A 24,018-nucleotide genomic window follows, 5' to 3' on the forward strand; every position below is an offset into this window, starting at 1 on the left:
GTTATAAGGCCATTAAACAGCTGTATGCTCTTCAAGTTTTATGCAGGGTGAATCAAACATCTAGTATAAGTCACATTTGTATACACAGGATTCACATCATTAAGATTAGATGGTGTCTCAACAGAATGGGGGGGGGAGGGGAAGCAGACTCTCAGGTTCCAATAAGCATGCAAATACATAACGCATGTATTTCAGAAATGTGTTATGCAGACTGAAACCACAGCTACCCTCTGAGGATAATAATGCCAAGGCCTTTTGTCATTTCAGCGCTGAAGCACAGGCTAGGCACTCAAGAGGACTCTTCTAGAAGATGCTTATGCTCTCCCACTAGGATCACACATTAGACTGTTCTTTGGGACACCTAGCACTCCATAAATATTAACAGCCAGAATCAGCAGACCTTCACTTTTCCTCTCTGCACACGTGAATCTTCAGGCTTTAAATACAGCCTACTTACTTTGTTAATGTCTCCAGGTTCTTACATTTTCTTTTAGTTTTCCCTGATCATCATAAAAAATATAACCAAAGAAAACACATATGATTTTCTAGGTGTCAAATCCAGCTCATATTCCCAGCATGTATGAATGAAAGCTAATTACACTGCAACTCTATTGAGTGATCAGTCCCATGGCAGAGATGGTACTGTAAGGAATAATTTACACAACTTACCATTCTATTTTCTCATCATATATAAACTAGAAGAAGGGGGGGAAAAAAATAAAGACATAAATTGGCCACTTTTCTGATCTATCTTGAAAATCAGTCAAATTTATTTAATAAACATCAGTCATATCTAACCAGAAGCTGCTTGAGTTTTGACTCTTTCTAACCAGAACTTTCACTGTACGGACTGTGCCCCTCATAAAGCAGAAACCTTGTGAACAAGGCTTGGATCCCTCTCAGTGACTGTTACAAACACTACTGAGTAAGACAGTGTGAGCATGTGAAAGAGACAGATATGTACAAATGTACACAATGCTGTCCTGTGTAAATAACAGCAAAGTCATATTTCTGAAGAGACCTAGCTCTGAGTCCTCTTAACAGCTAGACTAGTTTTGGTAGAAAAGACAGCCATTTTACTTCTGCTTTTAGGCCAAGTGATTATACACATTTTACTCCTCCCTATATAATTCCTGTAACTGAATGGCCAGCTAGTGATCCATATTTATTACAAATCAAACTAAGTAGATTCTTCCCCTTCTTTCCACCAAACCCAGTAAATAGGTGTGTTTGGTAACTACTATGCTGCTCTAGATAAACAAAGTGGTATCCCATCTGTGCTCCATTTAGAAAAATTTACCCAGAATCTGCGAAATAAAATTACTGTGTAGAAGCAACAAACAGCCACCTTCCCTATTCAAAAGAGAGATGCAGCTCGAAATTTTTCACCTCCACAACAGGAAGTCCCCTAGGTCAGAAGACAGTGCTCACTGAAGTGAGCAACACTACCCTGCTAGCGTGCAAGAACTTCACAGATTGTAGGTACAAAATGAATGGACATTGATGGACATGTATTCTGTGGGGTCATATGAAGTATTCATACTTGGACCACATTGTGGAGCTGAGCTATCACTTCCAGATGTCACTAGAATTAGCTATGAAAATCATGGTTTACTAGTGTTTATCTATGGTTAGCTGGCTGGATCTCCAAAACTTCAAGCAAAGAATCACATTAATTGGTAAGAGAGCTACTTACAAGTATAAGTACAATCACAGATATTGTGTAGTACACAGAGTCCCGGAACACAGCCCACTGCGTGAGACAAACCACCTGAAAAATATCATAAAATTATAGAATGATTTGGATTGGAAGGGACCTTAAAGACCACCTAGCTCCAGCCTCCCTGCCATGGGCAGGGACACCTTCCACTAGACCAGGTTGCTTAAAGCCCCATCCAACCCGGCCCTGAACACTGCCAGGGATGGGGCAGCCTTGTATCATAACTTCAGCCAATAAAATATGCAATTTTAAAGACAAAACAAAGGCCTCTATCTTGCAACCACTTAGGCATGTGAGCAGAATTATTGTTAGCAGTGATTCTGGAACCAATCACAGCTCATGCTAACAGAAGACATATCAGTCTGTTAAGACAATAGAACTACAAAAATCACTAGTAATAAAAACCACAGAGAACCTTCTATTAATGAAATTCATTTCTTACTAATGATATTTTAATTGGTCATAATTTTAATTGTAAAATACAATTCACTGTACTGAAGTAAATCAATGGCTCCCACTTCATTATATTTGTGGATATATCAGACTTAATTCCTGAAAAAATATGATACACAGTCTAATCACCTACTGAGTAGATGGAGCAAATCTTGTGTCCTAGAATCTTTGACCCCATCAGAACCAGGAAGGATCAGGAGATGCCACTGATCAGTTGACTGTGAACACAGTATTGTACAAGGAGGAGCCAGTTTCCTATGTGCGCTACATGTTCAGAGTGCTGAAACTACAGCTGAACTGTTTGGAAACATGCGCTACTTGTAACATTTGACAGTTTTCACAATGCCAGTTCATTTTTGCCTTTGACTAACACTCGTTTTTTTGGTTGGTTGCTTTTTTGTTTGCTTGTTTGTTGGGTTGTGGATTTTGGTTCTTGTTTGGTTTGGTTTTGTTGTTGTTGTTTGGGGGTTACTGTTATTGTTCTTATTTTTGGGGGTGCTGGTTTTTTGTTTGTTTGTGGGGTTTGGTTTGGTTTGTTTGTTTAAATATTTGCTCATGGAAACCCCTAAAGTGTAAGCAACTGAACTCCATAGAAGGAATTGTCTTACTAACCTGTCCTGCAAACATTCCACACACACCAACAATGCAGAGGATGTTGAAAACTGCTGAACCAACAATGGTCCCTACTCCTACATCTCCGTGAGTGATAAACACACCTGCAGAGGGAGCAAAACATGCATTATTACACAAGGTTCAATGAGGCCAAGTGCAAGGTCCTGCACCTGGGTCAAGGCAAACCCCAGTATCAATACAGTCTGGGAGATGGAGGTATTGAGAGCAGCCCTGCAGAGAGAGACTTGGGGGTACTGGTGGATGAAAAACTATATATGAGTTGGACAATATCCAACCATATCCTGGGCTGCATCAAAAGAAGTGCAGCCAGCAGTTAGAGCAAGATGATTCTGCCCCTGTACTCTGCTCAGGTGAGGCTCCACTTGGAGTACTGCAACCAGCTCTGGAGTCCTCAGTACAGGAAAGACATGGACCTGTTGAGGCAGCTCCAGAAGATGGCCACAAAAGTGATTAGAGGGATAGAATACCTCTCCTATGAAGAAAAGCTGAGAGAGCTGGGGCTGTTCAGCCTTGAGAAGACAGGAGACCTTATAGCAGCACTTCCAGTACTTAAGGGAAGTCTACAAGAAAGCTGGAGAGGGACTTTTTACCAGGGTCTGTAGTGACAAGACAAGGGCTAATGGCTTTAAACTAAAAGTGGGTAGATTTAGATTAGATATAAGGAAGAAATTATCCACTATAAGAGTGGTGAGGCACTGCAACAGGTTGCCTAAGTTGTGAAAGGCTTCTTTTGATGCAGTCCAGAATACACTTAGCCTTCTGGGATGCAAACTCACACTGCTGGGTCAAACTGAGCTTCTCATTAACCAACACCCCCAAAACTTTCTCTTCAGGGCTGCTCTTAATCCACTCTCATATATCTCAACTTCCCTCTCAGGGGCCTGCAATAAGTTTCTTTTACTTCCTATGCTCAGAAACAGCTATTCATCACTGTGTTTTGAGAGGAGCTTCAGAGTTTTATGAGATATTTTGAGTAGTTAATTGTACCATGAACTGCAGACTAGTTGACAGCTGCAATTGCTGATTATAAATTGACAGAATGAAAGCACTTTTGGATACCTCTGCTTGATCTGCTGCTGCTGTTTTAACAGCAGATCTCATAAGAGCTAGTGTGCGGGCTCCATACCTATAACAGACGCAAACAGTTCTGGAGTGGAGCTCCCTGCTGCCATGAATGTGGCTCCAGCAACATCTTCACTCAAATGTAGTTTCTGTAAGAAAAGCACTGGTAATTTCAGCACTGCTACTGTATTTACACTGCACAGTTCTGGAGCTGCAAAGACAGAAGCTCTTCATTTTCTGGCCACAGTGCTGTTAAAGGATCAACAGTCACTATGATACAAATCAAGACATTACCTTTGAGAAGGCAAATATACTTTTGGCAAATAAAATGTTTATAACCTAACCCAGTGAAGTGCCAGACAACATTACTTATATATAACTCAATAGCTAATTATGGCTTACATGTAGCTTAGAGAAAAGCATCTCTGCAGATTCAAAAAAATTATAAGCATCTCAAATTGGTCTCATTAACACTTGGAACTCTGAACACAATCATTCAAGAATTAAGGGCTTCTAGAATTTGCAAATAAAAATCCATAAGAGAAAAATATACCCCCAGAGTATGAATTTTGAAACAGCAGGCCTGATTCTGGCTTCACTTTGCAACTGTGTTAATCAAAAGTGAGTCTGCTGACACAGACAAAATTAGTATAATCATACACAGAGAGGCCTGTGTACTGCAGTTAGATCTACTTTTATGACAGCATCTCTTAAGCTCGAATAGGATAGAAATAAGAGCTCTCAGACCAGCAGAACCCATGTAGCTCTCTACAAGTGGGCTGTATCAATTTAATACTGTCTGAAGATCTTTCCCTTGAACTATAGAGAAGGTGTTATGGAGGAGCTTTTTCCTTTTCTATAGTCTCTAGACTCATCTCTTGTATTTCATTTTTCTTCCAAGGATCGAAAAGTGATTAGTGACAAAAAGAATGATAGAAAAAGCATGTGTTTTTCAGGCAGTATGCAACATTTTGAGCTGATGAAAATGTCATCCTACAGAACATGACAAAACAAACAAAAGCCCTTACTGCACCATTTGACCCACTACCAGTCATACTGTTGCAGGAGCTGAAACCTATGTGTGCTATCTGAATTCTTCTTAGCTGTTATAATGTTCAGCAGAACATTAGAGACAAGGATTTTATGAAGGATCAGTGACATCTTAATTGGTACAACCCAACTGGTACAACTTAAATATGGTGTATAAGGTGAATGCTGAAGACAGGAGATCTGAAAAGGATAGAAAAGATCCCTCTTGAGTATTTTACTGTAACTGGCTGTCTCCCTTATTCTTCTACTTGTTCTTCTACCAATAAGTACATAGCTCTGAGTAATACTAACAGGAATTTAGTACATATATCCATAGCAAAATAGGCTTTTTAATTAGCTACAGGAGTTTTTCAGAAAACCGTCACACACATTTCAAAAGGAGAAGAGATTTTTATTTTGCCCTCAAAAGGGAATTAAAATCTGCTTTGCATTTTGTATTCATTTTGTAGTAGTTCACCAAAGCCTTACCTAACACAACATTTACAGGCCCACTATAAATTCTACACTGTCCCAATCAACTCACTTGATTAGAATATTGCTCTTAATTTTGCAAAGTCTTCTCAGCAGTTATGTAAAGGAATTATATTTGTTTACTATTCTTTCCATATAAAATATGCACTCTCGTCCCATATCAAAACAAGGTACATACTTTTCCCATGCCTTTTCCCTTTTCTCTACTTTATGTTAGGACCACATAGGCTTGCTTTCTCCTTGCTGATAGGGTGGTAAAAGTGCAATATAAAATTTGCAGAGCCAACACATTAATTTGTCTATGTATGATTTATTTACACAAGTGACTTGTAAAACTAAGAGTACATTAATAAACCCAACTCATCCATATGCAATATCCATCCTAGCTACATGCTTCAGGTGTTTAATAGTGGGTTTTGCCATCTGATCTCATTAAATCTTTCATTTTTTATTCCTTGAGTGTGGCCAGGGGGACCAATGCTCCCAGACCAAAGGATAATTTTTTGATGGAAAGCTCAAATAATTTTAAAAGTACCAAGGCCAAAAAGTTGACAGGAATGAACTCCAAACAACAATGGCACAAAATGTTTGATTCTATAATATTGTCTAAATGAATTTCCAAAAGATGAATAAAGTTCTTTAACATACCTCACAAATTTTCTCTAAAGATGGAACAAAGAAGTCATCACATACTATAGCCAAAGCATAAAACATATAAAGAGCCTGCAAAAAAAAAAGAAAAATAAATTCAGGAAATACTTCAAATTTTTCCTGTACATGAAAAGAGGAAAGAAGGCAATGCTGTATTTATTCACACTAGTAGAAATATATAGCTTCACTTTTTATTCCATTCCAAATAAAAATCCCTCTGCTGATCAATTTATGCCATAAAACCAGATTCTTGAATGTAAGATTAAGTTTAGAACAAGAATGTTTGCCAGACCCTTACAAAGGCTTACAAAGTTATGTAGTCACCATCTGTATTTTCCATTAATTATCAGACCATGTAATTACATAGAAAGTAACACCATGTTGATTAACAATACCCAAGAAATAATCACACCTGGAAATAAGTGGACCTTGACCATGGCTCACTGCACCAGATCTCCCAGGAATGATCCTGGTTCTCTGCACACGATTGCCCACTCTCTTCTGTGTCTTTATGTGCTGTGCTCAAGAAGTGGGCCCAATCCTACTGTTGTCTAACAAACACAACTCCTTTTTACTTTTCCTTCCCTGAGCAGGTAATGAAAAACCAGAGCTTGCAGGCCTTGTTTTGTTTTTGTTTTTTTTTTCTACAATAAAATATAAAATGCCACACAACATTTTCTGTATTTCTTCAGGGGTTTTATAATTCTAATTGCAATTGCAGAGGCACAACAGGAAAGAAAGACCTGCATCATTTTCTTAAATAAATCACAGAATCATTTAGGTTGGAAAAGACCCCAAATATCACCAAGTCAAACCATTAACCTAACACTAACAAGCGCACCATTAAACCATGTCCCCAAAACGTATGTATACACACATCAGAAATAATTAAATCAAAGTATTAGAAACATGCTGATATATACAGAGCTCTATTTAGTAAGGTCACTAAAATAATTAACACCTTATTAACAAAACAAAAACAATAAGCACAGTAGAGGAAGACTTACGGCAATGATATGAAGCAGAACTCCTCCTTGCTGCCGTTCTTTATTTGTAAATATATCTTCAGGAAATTCATTAATGGCTGAAAGAGAAATAAACTTTTTTTTTTAAATGTTAGATCATCTATAAACAAGAAACTGAAAAATAAGGATGCATCTGTAGAAATATATGACCAAACATGAGTGCATTTTTCAATTTATTACGTTATAGCTTGCCACCTCAGAATCTTTCTTCTGCTCTGCCAAAAAAACAGAGAACTGATACTTCATTGTTATTAACGACGTAATTCATAGAATCATACAATGGTTTGGTTTGGAAGGGACCTTTAAAGGTTACCTATTCCACACCCCTTCACACAAAGAGCAGGGTCATCTTCAACTAGATCAGGTTGCTCAGAGCCCTGTCCAAACAATGTTTCCAGGGGTGACGCACCTACAGCCTCTCTGGGCAGCCTGTTCCATTATTTCACCACCCTCATCATAAAAAATGTCTTCCTTACATCTACTCTAAATATACCTTCTTTTAGTTTAAAACCATTATCTCTTGTCATACTGCTACAGGTCCCATTAGAATACCAAGTTGGAAGGAACCTCAAGGATTATCTGGTCCAACCTGTCTTGGTAAAGCATGACCTGGAGACTACATGTCCCAGCACCCTGTCCAGCTGAATCTTAAAAGCGTCCAGCTTTGGGGCACCCACCACTTCCCTGGGGAGATGTTGTGGTTTAAACCCAGTCAGGTAACTCGTTCACTCACTCCCCCCCCCCCGCTTCTTTCCCTCCCCCTACTCCCAGAGGGACGGAGAGGAGAATCAAAAAAAGAATGCAACTCCCACGGGTTGAGATCAGAACAGTTTAGTAACTAAGGTATAACACAAATCACTGCTGCTACCACCAATGATAATAATGATAAAGGAAATAACAAGGGAAGAGAATACAACATCTCACCACCAGCCAACCGATAACTCGCCCCCCCCAGCCCGACCAAGCTCTGACCGATACCTCCTCCAACCCCACAGTCTCCCAGCCCTTCCGGCTAACTCCCAATTACATCCTGGGCATGACGTGCTGTGGTATGGAATACCTCTTTGGTCAGTTTGGGTCAGGTGTCCTGTCTCTGCTTCCTCCTGGCTTCCCTTCCTCCCTGGCAGAGCATGAGGCTCACAAAGTCCTTGGCCAAACCAAAACATCTCTATCAGCTCTGTTCCCAGGCCGAAAGTCAAAACACAGCACTGCACCAGCTACCAAGAAGGAGAAAAATGACTGCTACTGCTGAAGCCAGGACAGGAGATTATTCCAATGGCTGACTGCTCTCATTGTGAAAAACTTTCTTCTGGTGCCCAGTAAGTATCTCCCCAGCAGTAACTTGTGCCTATCACCCCTTCTCTTTTCCATGTGAAAAAAGCCTGTCCCCATCTTTCTTACAGGCTCCCTTTAAATACTGAAAGGCCACAAGAAGGTCTTGCCAGAGCCTTCTCTTCTCCAGACTGCACCACTCCAACTCTCTCAGCCTGTCTTTGCAGCAGAGGTGCTGCAGCCCTCTGATCATCTTCCCGTCTCTCCTCTTGACCCACTCCAACAGGACCGTGTCCTTCTTATGTTGGGAGCCTCAGAGTTGAACGCAGCACTGCAGGTGGGGTCTCAACAAAACAGACAGGCAGGATAACCTCTCTCAACCTGCTGGTTATGCAGCGACCTAAACCCACCTCTACTATACTGCATTTCATAACAACTTGTTTTTACTATCATCTCCTCTGTGTCTCCTCTAAATACACTTCCAAAGTAATAGGCACAGGAACAAAAAATCATCCTGAAATAATATTCCTGGCTTTAAGTGTGCCTTGCCTGAAAAATTACACAACGGTTGTAATCTTCCAGCAGGTTCTTCACTACAAACTTTCATAGGGCTCCCCAGTCTTGCAAATTAGAGTCCAAGTACTTCCTCCAAAAAGTCTACTATCTAAATCTGGTGAAAGAGGAATGAAGCAGAAATTGTAGGTGTATGATAGGGATGTGCAAAGACATGAGTCTTGCCTCTGAAGTCGTGCGGACCTCAGTTAGAGGATCTGTGTTCTACACAAAGGCAACAGAGTGAAAAAGAGGATTCCAGGTGGTGGAGACAGACAGCTACTAAAACAAAGGCCTGAAGACATATATGAGATAAAAGACATCTGGATTGGCAAAACAGGCAGGGATAGATATCTACAGTGCCTCAGACAGATGTCTGGGAAGTTTAAGGGTGAAAATTATTTCAGCCACTGGAATCCAAATGCACTCAAGTCATTAAATTATTATTCAGAAAGAGATGTTCCTGTCTGCAAGGACTTGTAGACGTAAGTTGACAACATAAGAAGCACCACAAGGTTCTTGTGAATTTACCATAATTCACTGAAACTTGGGGAAGGAAACAGAGGAAATATATGATCGCCTTTCCCATATTAAAATTTGCCAGCTTAAAGAAATGCTTAAGAGCACAACATATGATAATTATGCTGCTCCATTTTCATTTCAATGGCATATTTCCTCAATTTCTCAATATAATTTTGCAAACAATAACTATGAACACAGAAACCAATAATCTGAGGTATTGTTGATGGTTTTTGCAGACTAGACTTCAAACACCCTAAACCAGCCTTATTTTAGGAAATGTTGCACTATAACTCTTTGAAGATAACACTTTCTGTAGTATCTTAAATTTGAGTTACCTGTAATGACCAAATACACTTGAAAATCTTAGCTGCGGTGAAAGGATCATCTAGTTTCAAAGATGTGAAAGACTTAGCACCTCCTCAATCTTTGAGTTTTACATAAATACAAAACCACCCCTTCTCATCTCTACTACACACACCTACATATGATGCATATGTCTAGCTTGACAAAGACTTGAACAGTCTCTCCATGCAAAGCTGAAGATCCCATAGCTGTTTTTTTCCTTATTTCCCGCTACCATAAATGTTTTATTATATTTATGATATGAATTACTAAGCCAGCAGCACATAGTGTTTAAAACCTCATACTACATAAATCACACCTTCTTTCCAAAAGCCAAAGTAACCATTCTTTCCATTAACAATTAACTAAAATTATTAATAACTAAAAAAGCATCAAGGAGACTTCTCCTTTGGGAGAAAATACCCAGAGCTACAGCTGCTGGCATCTTACACAATACGGGCATTCTCGCATCACTGGCTAAAATACCATGCTCACACAGATGTGTTCAGGACATGCATACTATTTTTCTTACCATACTACCCATTTGCCCTCTGTATTCTCCATTCAAGCCATGGCTGTGAGAATTCCAACAATGCACTAGGAAAGCAGAGACCAGAGCCTGACCCGAGTCTCCAGCAATGATAATGTGACTCTGCACATGGGGCACACATCCCTTCACGCAGCCTGATGCAAGGGTTTGCAGCTCTGATCACAGGTGCTTGCACCAGGAGCACCATCACCCTTACTGCCACCACATAGCACAGGGAATATGTCCCTGTCCCGTAACTTGGCAAAACAGGTGTCATCTGGCATGCTATTGCCTACCCAGTAATCTCATTCAGTTGACCGTAAAACATGTCAAAGTATAATATTAAAAATGGTTCAGTCAGTATAAACTGAGATTTCAAGAAGCATTAATAAAAATCACTCTTTCTAGTGGGACTTCACTTGCTTGAAGTTAATATCAACTAGGAAATCAAAAGATGTCAAAGGTAAGAGCCAGAAGATAAAATGAGCCCAGGCATCTGATCACAAACCAAATGCTAACCAGCTTCACCGCAAACCATCTTGCTTCATGTGTAGTCTGGTGATGTAGTATTTATAATAAATAACTACTTGTAATATCTGCTTGCCTCACAGAGGTAATTTTAAATTAACAGGAAAATAACTTTACTCTAAGATAATGTTCCTCTTTACACAGAACCCATGGTATACAACTGTTCTCACAAAGAGACACTACAAAATCTTCTTTAAAACTCAGTGAAATGAAGCAAGGGTCTGGAGTAGGCAAGTAAAATTTCTTCCTTAATGAAATGGCCACCTGCCAGTGAGTTCTAATGTAAAGTTTGGAGGTTTTCAGTGCAAACATTTGCTGTCTTTACGGCTTTATTATCCAGATAATCACAGGTTTTGTATAACTGTCATCTATAAATTCTGTATACCTTATGTACATGCACTGTTCTTTATTTACTTGCTGTATCATGGTTTTAATATATTAAAGATTTGTTTTTCTTACCTACTGTTATGATAACCTGGTTGCTCAGGAACAGGTTGTCTGGATTATCTTGGCTCCCAGCTTCAGCTTGGGAATCAACATCACTGAACTGAGGGGGGGGGGGGGCAGTGGTATTCCCTCATCTGTATGAGCTGACAGAGGGGAAATAACATTATCAGAGTTTCAGGGAGCCTCTGGTCTGCCCTCATGGTACAATCTGATGGGGGAGAGCAGCAGGGCACCACTGTACTTCACACATAGATGTCTTCTCCTGTATGGGAGACAGAGCTATCCAGCAGCCTGTGTGGGAGCTACATCTGCTTGGTTTCTACTGAAGAGAGACAGAACAGATGGGAGAAGAAGATGAAATGAAGAGCAGTACATCTAAGGGGGCTAACCTTTGCCAAAAAAGGGAAGGAAACACACACCAATCATCTTAAAATCAGCTAGAAATACAGAAATATTTATCCTGCTGGCACTGTTACAAATGCTCCTGCAGCTTATCTTATCGAGCACAGATTTACTGAGGGGGAAAGGAGGGCACCGAGAAAGTCAAGTCTATATTGGACCTGGATCATTCTGAAGCTCGTTCCCTTTCTCCAATCATGAAATGAGTGGGGAAACAAAAGCAGCTTATCCAGCCAAGACTTGGAGGGGACAGCATCACCTTTTTCTCTGAGTCATGGAAGCAAAAAATCCTTAATTATGGTGTGACAGAAAGGATGATTCACCTCTGGTAAAAAGCTCTTGAGGCTGAGCTGTCTCTGGTAAAATAGCTACAAGGCATGTAAATAGCATGCCTCAGAACAGAATATAATGGCAGCTGCACAGCTTAAGCTGTCTGCATGGTTCTGGAGAGAAGATCCAGTGCGCAGCAGCCAGGGTAACCCAGGCATGCCAGTGACACCTGCCCAGATTTAGGCTGTTGCCAGATTAATTCGGGGTACCATTAGAGCATTGTTCCCATATGCCCTATCAGTACTGTGACAGGCAGTCTGCCAACGAACTTAAGGTTCAAAAATCTCCTAAGCCTGACAGACCATCTCAACAACCACGTGGATCTGTGGTTTTATAACCTGCCTCAACATGTGATTTCTTCACCTTATCAGCAGTTGATTTACACATAGAGGCAACTCTTAATACCTGCTAAGGGTTCAAGCCTGTTACAACTCTTGAATTTCTTCTCATAAGGAGAAGGGAGCTCTAGCTGTTTGAAAGGCCACATGCAATTGGTTCCACTCTGCCTTTGCAAGAAGGAGGTTAGGCAAACAACATGCTCAGAAACCCACTTCTTTCAATGTTTGCATCTTCTTCCTCTGCCCATGCTCCTCTGTTCGTTCAGGACATGTTATGTCTACAGATTGCAATACCTACTCCTTTTGCCCTGACATTCAGGGGTTGTTGATTATCAGACTCACTGAAGGCAGAAGGGGATGAAAACCAGGCAAAAGACAATTATATATTTCCACTTTTACCTCTTATATAATCATATTTACATGCCAGCTTGAATATTTTAAATTTGTATCTTTGTTTAAATACTGCAAGCAACTTTAGGCACCTTTACACTTAAGTGTTTTTCTCATTATGTGCAATTCCCTTTCCACATTGCAGGGCTTCATCTTCCCAAGGCCTGGTGTTCATGCACATATATTTTGTGCCTGAGTGATAGCAAAGAAGCTCTTCCCTGTGTGCAGAAATGAGCTTCTTTATACCTGTCAAGCAAATACATGCATCGTTACCAAGTGCCAGCAGCAAAATGTCAACAGTTTGTGCACCAAGACTTGAACTTTCAACAGCCTTCATGATACTGCAACTTCCACTAAATTCTAATTCTGTACTAATATAATCTGTTCAAAGATTTGAGTGAACGCCAAAAAAGCATCACTTCTTCTAACTACACCACCCTGAATGCAGGGGTCCCATGTGAGCTAAGCTGCAATCAATGTGTGAGTATGCCTTAGAATCACCCTTGCTTTCAAAACATTTGTGGCTTTGACCCATGCTGTTACTCAAAAATCAGTGCACTGGGAAGACTTTTACAGAAAGCAGAATCCTGATGGCAACCGGAGAAATTCCTTCCATATTCTCTTTACCACCAATATCAAGACAGCTAGTCCCCTGTCATGTTTCACATATTAGCTTCAGTACAGAAGTGGTAACAATCTCACAAATGATGGTGAGATGAGCTCAGTACAGCCAAAACAGACATGTAGGTAGTCTCAGGGAACAGCATAATAGACTGATCTGATCCTCTTACATAACCTGTGCACTGCAAGTATTGTGACAGCAATTTTGTACTTTAGGAAAGAGTCAGGTTGCTTTTACTCATAAAGAAGTTTTGACTTGTTTTAGTTATGTATTCCAGTGTTAATAATGGAAACAAAGTCAATCCAAAGATCATATTATCACAGTGAAACTAGCTTACTGATACATAAAGTCAGCCATATGAAAGTCCTCCTTTTTAATACTTCTCAAATTACGTATAATAAATTTCAACAGTCATTAGAAAATCATAAATGTGCCATCGTAAATTAAAGCTATATTTTTACACAATCACACCAAGCCTAAATTAATTAAAAAAAAAAAAAAATCACAGAAATCTCAAATTTTTAAAGAATCCTTTCTAACCCCACAAGCTAACACGCACTTAAATCTGAACTGTCACTTGAAAAAAAACATATACTCAGCAAGTGCCTTTATACATGAAAGCTGGTAACTTAAAAACCTTAGAAGGCCCAAAGAAGGGGGGGGGGGGGAAACAAACCCAAACCAAACAAACAAAAAAACCCAATTCCAGTTACCATCAGGAAAAAATAAGAATTACCAAGCTTTAAGCTCCCATTCCCATTAGACAGCTGTTTCCAGTTCTCGGAGCAAGATGACATGTGGATTTTCCCTCAAAAACTCAGTTCACCTTCTGCTGAATACTAATCTAAGCACCAATGTTACAGCAAATTACCAATGGGCAATTCAAAGAAAGACACACCTTTACTTGAAAAATTCTGCAAGGAAACCCCTTTGGAGATAACTCTTGACTAAACTGGTTTCATGGATTATACCACCTGATCAGCAACAGAGGATCTGAATGAAGTGCAAAGAAGTGACAGGAAATACCATCCAACTTCTTTGAGAGACATTTGTGCCTCAGTGCAAGACCATGTGATGCCACAGATCAAGCTTTATATTTGTAGGCAAAGTACCATACGGCACAATGAGCATCTTCCTCTATAGCCCTCACTTCACAAACAGCAGAATTATGAGCAAATTTTATCTCTGTGGTACATTAATTCAATTTTCATTGCTCAACCAAAAGAGGACTGCCAAATGCGATTATCTGTGCAATGGTAAGTGGCAGCTTAGAAAGACAATAACTGACTCAACTCTAAACTATTAAATCCATTTAATATCTGTTGTCGTGGTTTAAACCCAGTCAGGTAATTCATTCGCTCACTTCCCCCCCTTTCTTGCCCTCACCCTGCTCTCGGAGGGATGGAGAGGAGAATCGAAAAAAGAATGCAACTCCCACGGGTTGAGATAAGAACAGTTTAGTAACTAAGGTATAACACAAATCACTACTGCTACCACCAATGATAATAATGATAAAGGAAATAACAAGGGAAGAGAATACAACACCTCACCACCAGCCGACCGATAACTCGCCCCCCTCAGCCCGACCAAGCACCGACCGATACCTCCTCCAACCCTGCAGTCTCCCAGCCCTTCCGGCTAACTCCCAGTTACCTCCTGGGCATGACGTGCTGTGGTATGGAATACCTCTTTGGTCAGTTTGGGTCAGGTGTCCTGTCTCTGCTTCCTCCTGGCTTCCCCTCCTCCCTGGCAGAGCATGAGGCTCACAAAGTCCTTGGCCAAACCAAAACATCGCTATCAGTTCTGTTCCCAGGCCGAAAGTCAAAACACTGCACTGCACCAGCTACCAAGAAGGAGAAACATGACTGCTACTGCTGAACCCAGGACATCTGTAAAGGATGACATATTAATGAAATAGCCTTTAAAACTCTCCTATCAGTATGAAATCATGAAAATACCTGTACAAGATTGGATTTGGTACAAGAGAAAGTAACATTAACACCTTATCAAACTCTGGACTTACATTTAGTTTCTTTTCTCTTTTATAAAGAACAAAAGTATTTGCACTCATTAGGGTAATGTCAAACAATCAAATAAACACACATTAAGAATTATCTGCCAACAGAAAGAAATTGAAAGGCATGAGGAAATCCCATCTCCCTATCTATAGAGCCAATGATGACATATGCATGCACAAGTACTGCAACATGGGGATGCATCAGCCTATCAGAGTACAGCATTTCATGTGTACTGGGCTTTATATTAATGGTTTAAATGCCCTCAAGATAACTCTAAAAGGACCCCAAGGTTTGGGATCATGGATTTTTTTCTTCTCTAGGCTCCACCTGATAGCGAAACCTCTAGAAACTTCCTTTAAAGAGCTAGAGATCAAGAACCTCATGATGAGCATTCATTCTCACAAAAGTTAGGCATTTCACACCGTTTTCTCATATGTTTAATGCCTGATACCTTCACACAGCTGCATCTCAACCTTATTAACCATAGAAAACTGCTGGAACCTGCCTGGAATACCTCTACCATGACCCAAGATTTCAGTACAACTATCAAATTGTGAAGTCCGTTCAAATTAACTGAGAATGAGGGCACTTAACGTTTCTAAATCAATACTGAACAGAGATGAAATTCACAACACATATTTTTATTACAGCCTAAGAACAGCCTACCTTAAAAGACCTTAATTCAGTGTAGAGCAGTGCTCTGAATTCTGTTAACATCTTCCATGATTATGGTACTAGTTTTCCACAAAGCACACACATATTCTTCATAACCCCACCTAAGGACATCAGCCATTTTATTTTACACCTCAGATTCCTAAACCAGGTTACTAAAACCTTCTTCACCTTCTTCCCTTTTTCACTTACTGTCTCATACTTGTTTACACTACTCTGAGTTAAAGTCGCCAAAGCAGTACCTAAAGATTTTTATGGGAATTAACTACTGACATCAGTCACCAGTAAAAAATGGTGTCTTTTACATGGAATTTCCCTCGTTTTTTTTTCACTTTGAGCTTCATACATTCAACTTCCCCTCTCCCCTTCATCCTTCCTCATATTTTGGTTCCTGAAAGTTGGTGGTTTCTATGGTCAACAGCCTCTTGTTCCTCTTGAGGGAGGGAGCTCTCTGGCTATGCAGGGTTTTGGACTCAGCTTGGCTGTCCACTTCTTAAATACAGGCAGAAAGCCATGATCACCACTTGATAGCAAAAGGGATAATGACTGGATTAACTATCAAGACTGGGACTCATAAGAAATCACAGTTATCAAAAGGTTGGGCAATTTTTCACGCCAAGAGAAAAAGAAGCATTCCTTACATTTTTTTTTCACAGGAAAGCCTTCCAGCTGTGAAACAGGCTGGAGAATCAAACACCATAAGGTTTTGGCATTATCATCTCAAGCTCAATGAAGACTTGTTTTGGGCTTTTTAATCATCAGTAGAACAGACAGACGCATTCAAACTGCAAAATGACTGCAAAATTTTGACCTGATCAAAATCAGACCACATAGCAAGTTTGAACTGCTGGTAGCTAGAAAAGCTACCGGATTACTTGAAAACCGAACAGATTACATGTAGAAAACATGGAAAAGGAAAAAACAAGGAACCACAAGGGCTGCCAGAGCAGCTATCTTCCAGTGCACTTTAAACGAAACAGTGTAATAACTGTTACAGCAAAACTCTGCCTTCAGCAGAGTTAATTCAAAATAATAGGCTTCTGAATCCCTTCTATTTCATCAATAGCCACAGTATGGCTCATTTAAAAACAGCTGTATTGGCACATTCTTTTTTCCCAAATGCGTGGGAAAGGAAATCACATATTTAAAATATACACATTTTAACTATTTTTCTGATACTCAATTCAAGTAGGAATTTTAAACATCCAGGAAAATTGTGTTATTCTCCAAGTTGAAACAGCACAAGAACTACAGATTAATCTTCTACCAGGCTAAGATTAAGTTAAATAAACTAGTTTTCTAGAAACAAATAGGCACAAGGTAGCAGAGCAACAGTAGACTAGCTGAGGCCTACAGGAACCAAACAGAGAAAGGCAAAAAATAAAGTCGGCACAGATATTGTTTGAATTTCCTTTACTTAGAAGTTTTTCTTTCTGAATATAGAAGGAAAATGCTGGAAGGCAGCAGTAAAAAGACCTACTCAAACATTTACTCCACCCCTGACATTCAGAATTGTTTTCAACAGTGAGTTTTCTTGCGCTTTGTCCAAAAAGCTCCATCGATCAAGAGGGAACAGGTAGAATACAAAGACATAGTAATGAAGCAGAGGAAGCCCCTCAAGGCTGTTCATTAGGTGACCCTGATTCCCAAGAGAATTCAGCACAGGGAAGCCAAGATTTTCACAGAACTCAGCTCAGCACAGACACTATGCTCAGCCCTTACAAAAATCAGGCTGTTGATGCCACAAGCCAAGATCTGCTCACTAATTCTCTGAATTTCTCTTTCATTTCAGAAGGAAAATGAATTTTGAAAAATTGTTTGAAGTTGCACATATTGAGCTCTCAAAAGAAAAAAACCCAACCACCTAGGGTTAAGAAATGCTGGCTCTATAATGAAGTCAGGTTTTGGAGTCAAGTATTTAGGGTAATTTTTTGTTCCATGTACCCCCTGGTGCTTTGAAAAACTCATTTTCATGGGGACAAACAGAACCACAGTTTCTCCCTGTGAGCCATGCTCATGTGGTGCAGCCAGCTCTCATTACTTTGTTGTAAACCATGTGATATTTGTTTTTTTACTTTTCCTGAAGCCATGGTTCTGGAATCCTGCAATTATGCAAGAACATTAGCTTTCACTTAAAACAGAAAATCTTAATCTAGCCTTTGTACTTGTGGAAGGGGCCCAAACCCAAAAATCTGAAAGACAAAACTCAGAAGACAAACTAAACAGAGATTCAGAATTGTTACTTATCTTTCAAACAAACTTCATAGTTTTGCAGGCTTACATTTACACTTTCTGAGCACACAGGATTACTAGCATTACTCCTCAGTTCATATGCTTCAGCTTAAAGTCACAAATACATGCACATTCCAACGTGTGGTTTCTTGCCTGATGATGTAAAATGATGCCAACATGTCTCTTACACCTACAGCCTACTTCAACCTTTTCCACACAAGTAATCCCATCTCAGTCATCCAAGATTCATCTTTTACATGAATAATTTTTCAAATGACAGATGCGCACTGTTCTATTTTTTCCCAAACAATACCACTTGGGGCATTTTCTCCTTACTCTAAGAAATTCAGTAAGGAACTGTAAACAATACTGAAGTACTTCAAGAATGATCTCTTTTCAGTCATAGTTCCTACTATATACTTCTGGAGCCTCACATTTGATATGAAATCTGGTAAGTAAAAAGCAGCTTAAAAGATCTGCAGACTTCTACATATTTAGCAGCATCTTAAGTGACACTTAAAATTTTAGGGAGGGATAGTGATTTTTTCCTAAATACTTGGTAATTATTCCAAAATAAAAGCTATCTGAATCCATATGGCACACAGCAGTTGAGTCCACTACTGGAAGGTAAAAAAAAATAAACATTACAATAATTTCACAATCCGAATTTACAGCCCTCCTCACACTGTCTTTGTCCATGTGAAATCCTGTTTCATGATTACTTACTATCTGTAAGTGAATGCTGCAATGAAGCTGTCATGGTTTAAGTCCAGTCAGCCACAGAGTCTCTCTCTCAATCCTCTCCCTTCCTCCCCCCGCTGCCAGAGGAATGGGGAGGAGAATCGAAAGAATGTAACTCCCACAGGTCGAGATAAGAACAGTTCAGTAACTAAGGTATAACACAAACCACTACTGCTACCACCAATAATAATAATGATAAGGGGAATAACAAGGGAAGAGAATACAACCGCTCACCACCTGCCGACTGATACCCAGCCCGACAGAGCAGTGATCTAACCCTTATGGGTAACTGCCCCCAGTTTATATAGTGGGCATGACGTGCTGTGGTATGGAATACCCCTTTGGCTAGTTTGGGTCGGGTGCCCCATCTCTGCTTCCTCCCGGCTTCCCCTCCTCCCTGGCAGAGCATGAGACTCACAAAGTCCTTGGTCAGACTAAATATTACTATGCAGCAACTAAACACATTGGTGTTATCAGGGCTGTTCCCAGGCTGAAAGTCAAAAACACAGCACTGCACCAGCTACTAAGAAGGAGAAAAATGACTGCTACTGCTGAACCCAGGACAGAAGCTCGTACCAATTTACATAACAAAGGAGACATGAAGCTGAGTACAAGGATGAAAACCATAGAATTAAAATTAGCAAAAGCAAAGAAAGAGGGGGGAAAAAGGTACATTGATTTAGTGATGTGCCAGCACAATCATGAAAGAGTAGTACACAAGGGTTTTTTAGTTCACTTCAGAAGTTAAGTGTAGAAGAAAAGAGACTTCTAATACAACATGTCTTTAATTTAGCCAGGTCGTAATAGGAACAACTGTCACACAAGCTTCACCACATATGGTGCAAGCCCGACTGGAAGGCTGGATGTGCAGGTTACAGCTGGAGCTTCTGCTTCTCTGCTGATGAACTAGCTGCTTTACAGCTAGTTCATTTAAACTTAGGTATTTCTCCATTACTGCAAAAATACTCCAGCTGTAAGCTTAGCATGTTGCTTTCCAAAAACAAGCACCAGTACCACACTGTCACAGTCATGCATGCATGTACGCTGCCTGAAACCAGATCAGAGAACAGCACTTCTCATGCCAAAGCAGCCATCAGAAATGCAAACATTTTAAGGACTGCTAGCAGATTTTCATTTATTTTCAAACTTCACTGGCTGATGATGAAAGTGGTAGCTAGATTTCTCTCCAGGTTACTCTGCACTGGTTTACTACACAGCATGAATACAGATTGTGGGGTAACCCTCAGCAGAAAACCCCAAATCAGCAAATCATAAATGTGTTTGCACTAAATGGACACTTGCACTTGGTTCAACAGTTTGAGAAACTGAACATGAGCTGGCTTCAGTGTGCACTCGCAGCCCAGAAAGCCAACCGTATCCTGGGCTGCATCAAAAGGAGTGTGACCAGCAGGTTGAAGGAGGTGATCCTGCCCCTCTACTCTGCTCCTGTGAGACCTCACTTGGAGTATTGTGCGCAGTTCTGGTGTCCTCAACATAAAAAGGACATGGAACTGTTGGAACAAGTCCAGAGAAGGGCCATGAGGATGATCAGGGGACTGGAGCACCTCCTGCATGAAGATTGGCTGAGAAAGTTGGGGCTGTTCAGCCTGGAGAAGAGAAGGCTGCGTGGAGACCTAACAGCAGCCTTCCAGTATATGAAAGGGGCCTACAAGGATGCTGGAGAGGGACTCCTCACCGGGGACTGTAGTGCTAGGACAAGAGGTAACGGGTTTAAACTGAAACATGGGAAGTTTAGATTGGATATAAGGAAAAGTTCTTTACTGTGAGAGTGGTGAGGCACTGGAATGGGTTGCCCAAAAAAGTGGTGAATGCTCCATCCCTGGCGGTGTTCAAAGACAGGCTGGACAGAGTCTTGGGTGACATGGTTTAGTGTGAGGTGCCCCTGCCCACGGCAGAGAGGTTGGAACTAGATGATCTTAAGGTCCTTTCCAACCCTAACTATTCTATGACTCTAACAAGCACCAAACTATACTGTATGGCCTTGAGAGGCACAAAAGGTATGTTTATCTGGAGTCTCAGAAAGACACACATGGGAAACAATTACTTTCTATAAATATCACTATGGTAACTATATAAATAAAGACAGGGAATAAGAGAGAGTCTCAGAACATGGTAGGAAAAGAATCAATATCTGAAAGCTAAGAAAGAAAAAAAGTTAAATACATGCATTAAATTTTTAACAAGAGGAGAAATAGGAAACTGACATACTCACATAAGCCTACCAAACAACAGCAGGTATTTAAGAGAGATATATAATAAAGCACTTTAAGATCATATACAGCAAATTAAAACCAAAAATCTCTAAGAGCAACATCTAAAATATGCTCAAGAAGCATCACACCCAGACAACGCCAGCAAAACACACATAGTTAGAAACAGCTGATTCAAAGGATATATTTAGGTGTGCCTCAAAATGTTAGGCAAAAAAAAAACCAAAAAAATAAAACAACCCTGCCATTCAGAATTAAGGAGGTTGCTTGTATTACTGCTCTGTGCCAGAAAACAGAGCCAGACCATAGGAAGAAATCTGATGGAATATGGCTGCAGGAACAGAAGGGTGCTGAAAGACCAGCATGGTCACACAAAGAGTAAATGTGGACTAAGACAGCAAATACAGACAGCAGAGCCTCACCACAAACTTCATCTGCTTTCAGCTGATGTAATGAGAACAGAACAGGATTAGTGGCTTTAAAATGCTGATCTGACTGATCATATCTCACCTGCCTAGAGAGCCACACCTAACCAACCTAACATTTCAAAAGTTACTTATATGCCCATTTTGGATTACTGAATCTACTAGTGTAACTTCCAGTGTCACTCTATCATGTAATATCAATCTCTTTCACAAAGGAAAGACTAAATGTATGAAAATGCCTCATAATCTTTGTACTTCAAAAGCCTGAGTGTAGTTGATGAATGCAGCAAGCTGACTGACCTGTCTGTGTATTTCAATTTACCTGGATTCAAGAATTTGCAAACCAGTTACAAACACCAAGGATATTACCAGATGAGCACCATTTTTCTAGCCTTTAGTTGTGTGAAAATGCCTCTTCTGTTACGCAACCACCATCAAATACTGGGCATATAATGTTGCACCTGGTTTGTGAAACAGTAAGGTCTGGTAAATCTTTCTTAATAATGGATTACACCTTTTAAAAACCTTAACTTGAGCATGGCAGCGCTTCGATTTAAGTTGGCTAGCCCATGAGAAAGCACTAGTTACACCTTACATTAGCACATCTCATCATCAGACACTAACACAATCATTCTGCAGTAGTTCAATCATTGTGTAAAGCTCTTGAGTTATTTTCCAGTGCAGTTGCTCTCATCTGTGCTAAGCTAATCTGAGATAAATCATTCAAGTTAATTTTGCAGTGAAGACACAAGCTGAATGAGAAAACATGATTTTCTCAACTCCATGGTACAGTTAATGCCACCATTGGGAATGATGTGTATCAGTTTGGTTTCCAGCAGTTGTTACATCCACTAAACAAACCTCTTCCAATTCTTATTGTGAAAGGATATATTGTGGTTTAATACAAGACTAGGCAGTTGACCAAGACACAGCTTGGATTTTTTTAGTTCTGTGTTGGTTTGTTGTTTTGGGTTTTTTTCCTGCTAAATTTAACAGTTCAGAGATTTTGAGGTGTGTCAGCAGATGAATCAACAGCTTAAATGGTTCAGTGAGCAAAATAATTGTATGGATTTCTTTTTTTTTGTCAGCATGGGGATTTTAACATATTTGCACTTGGCAGACGTAACAGATTTGAGTAAAACTCATTTCAGTTCAATTTCTGTTCTTTTTAACTCTCATTTTTCTTGACCATATTTCTGCTGAAAGGCTAATATTAAAATTAAGCAGCATAGCTCTACAAAAGTTAATGGAGCTTTGCTGATGTATATGAGCTTGAGATTCCAGCCCACATATTTTTCTTTAATTAGAAAGGTTAAGTGTCATAAACAGTGCAAATGCCTTAAGTGCACGATGTTGTTCTCGAGTATGAGAACTAGACAAAAGAATGCTGAAGCAGAAAAAACATGCAGATGGTCCATTTCAGTAAAGTCAGAAACAAAGTTTTTGTGGCTTTTTTTAACAACTACAAGGCACAGATCAAGGACCTAGATTCCACAGTGGGCTGAGTCCCTGTACTGTCACGTAAGCAGAGATCCAGCCCACCGATAACAGAAGTCACTATTAATACCGATTCCATTTCAATTAAACTTCTTGGGTTTTGAGGCAGGCACCTATTTAAGTACTCTGATAAAGCTCCTGTGATGATCTTATCTAAAAAGAGGTAACTGTGAAAAGCCGCATTTGCCTTTGCAGTTTATTTCACTGAAGAAAGCTATAACTAAACAGCAAAGACACATTCTACTAGACTACAGTACTACTTATACTGAGGAATACTATAAAGAATTATCACTGGTAGGCAAAACAAAATTCTATGCGTCGAGAAACATATGTTGATATTTTAGCCATTACTTACAATAAATGGCACTGATACCCTCTTCTAATAGATTCACACAAGAAGCCCAGTTCATGCAGCTACTAAAAAACAGCACAAAATAAGGCTAACAGTTCACAGGCTCTGCTAAATGTCTGGAACCACCAGGTACTGCTTTCTACACAACAGGTGGGAAAAGTACTGACACGTCTATGTCAGACCGGGCTCCTTATCCTGGATTGTAATCTAAGAGTTGTGGGCGCTATGCTCCACTAACTGCATGGTAAACCAGTGGTAGCCCTAGATAGACATGATCTGAATTACTTAGGCACTCTTAAAATGTGGTATCAAAAGAGCTGCCACACTTCAGAGGAATTCCCTGTAGAAAGCAATCAGAATATAACCCCTTTTAAGAAACAAGGATAAGGTGCAATAGAATATTAGAGAATTCCATCCATATACAGTAACATATACTGATAATGTCACAAGCTAAGCTTTACCACTTTTACTCAAGGGATGCTGTGGCAGTTAGGAATGTGACTGCCAGCCTGAA

The 24,018-nt window shown here is 39.9% G+C and overlaps 1 protein-coding gene across 3 annotated transcripts in view; it reads right to left on the bottom strand.

The window, feature by feature from the left end:
* Positions 1-24,018, bottom strand: part of SLC24A4 (solute carrier family 24 member 4) — a 93,513-nt gene that overhangs the window by 29,271 nt on the left and 40,224 nt on the right. For all 3 annotated transcript variants that reach the window (XM_062637981.1, XM_062637971.1, XM_062637989.1), the window contains exons 3-8: positions 7,048-7,124; positions 6,038-6,112; positions 3,933-4,017; positions 2,786-2,889; positions 1,697-1,771; positions 670-695 (exon numbers count right to left, since the gene is read on the bottom strand). In XM_062637981.1, coding sequence (XP_062493965.1) covers positions 670-695; positions 1,697-1,771; positions 2,786-2,889; positions 3,933-4,017; positions 6,038-6,112; positions 7,048-7,124 — 442 coding nt within the window. The remainder of the gene's footprint in view (positions 1-669; positions 696-1,696; positions 1,772-2,785; positions 2,890-3,932; positions 4,018-6,037; positions 6,113-7,047; positions 7,125-24,018) is intronic.

This window comes from Pezoporus occidentalis, unplaced genomic scaffold, assembly GCF_034315485.1.
Source record: "Pezoporus occidentalis ecotype Australia unplaced genomic scaffold, CSIRO_AGI_Poc_V1 ctg115, whole genome shotgun sequence".
Classification (NCBI taxonomy): domain Eukaryota; kingdom Metazoa; phylum Chordata; class Aves; order Psittaciformes; family Psittacidae; genus Pezoporus; species Pezoporus occidentalis.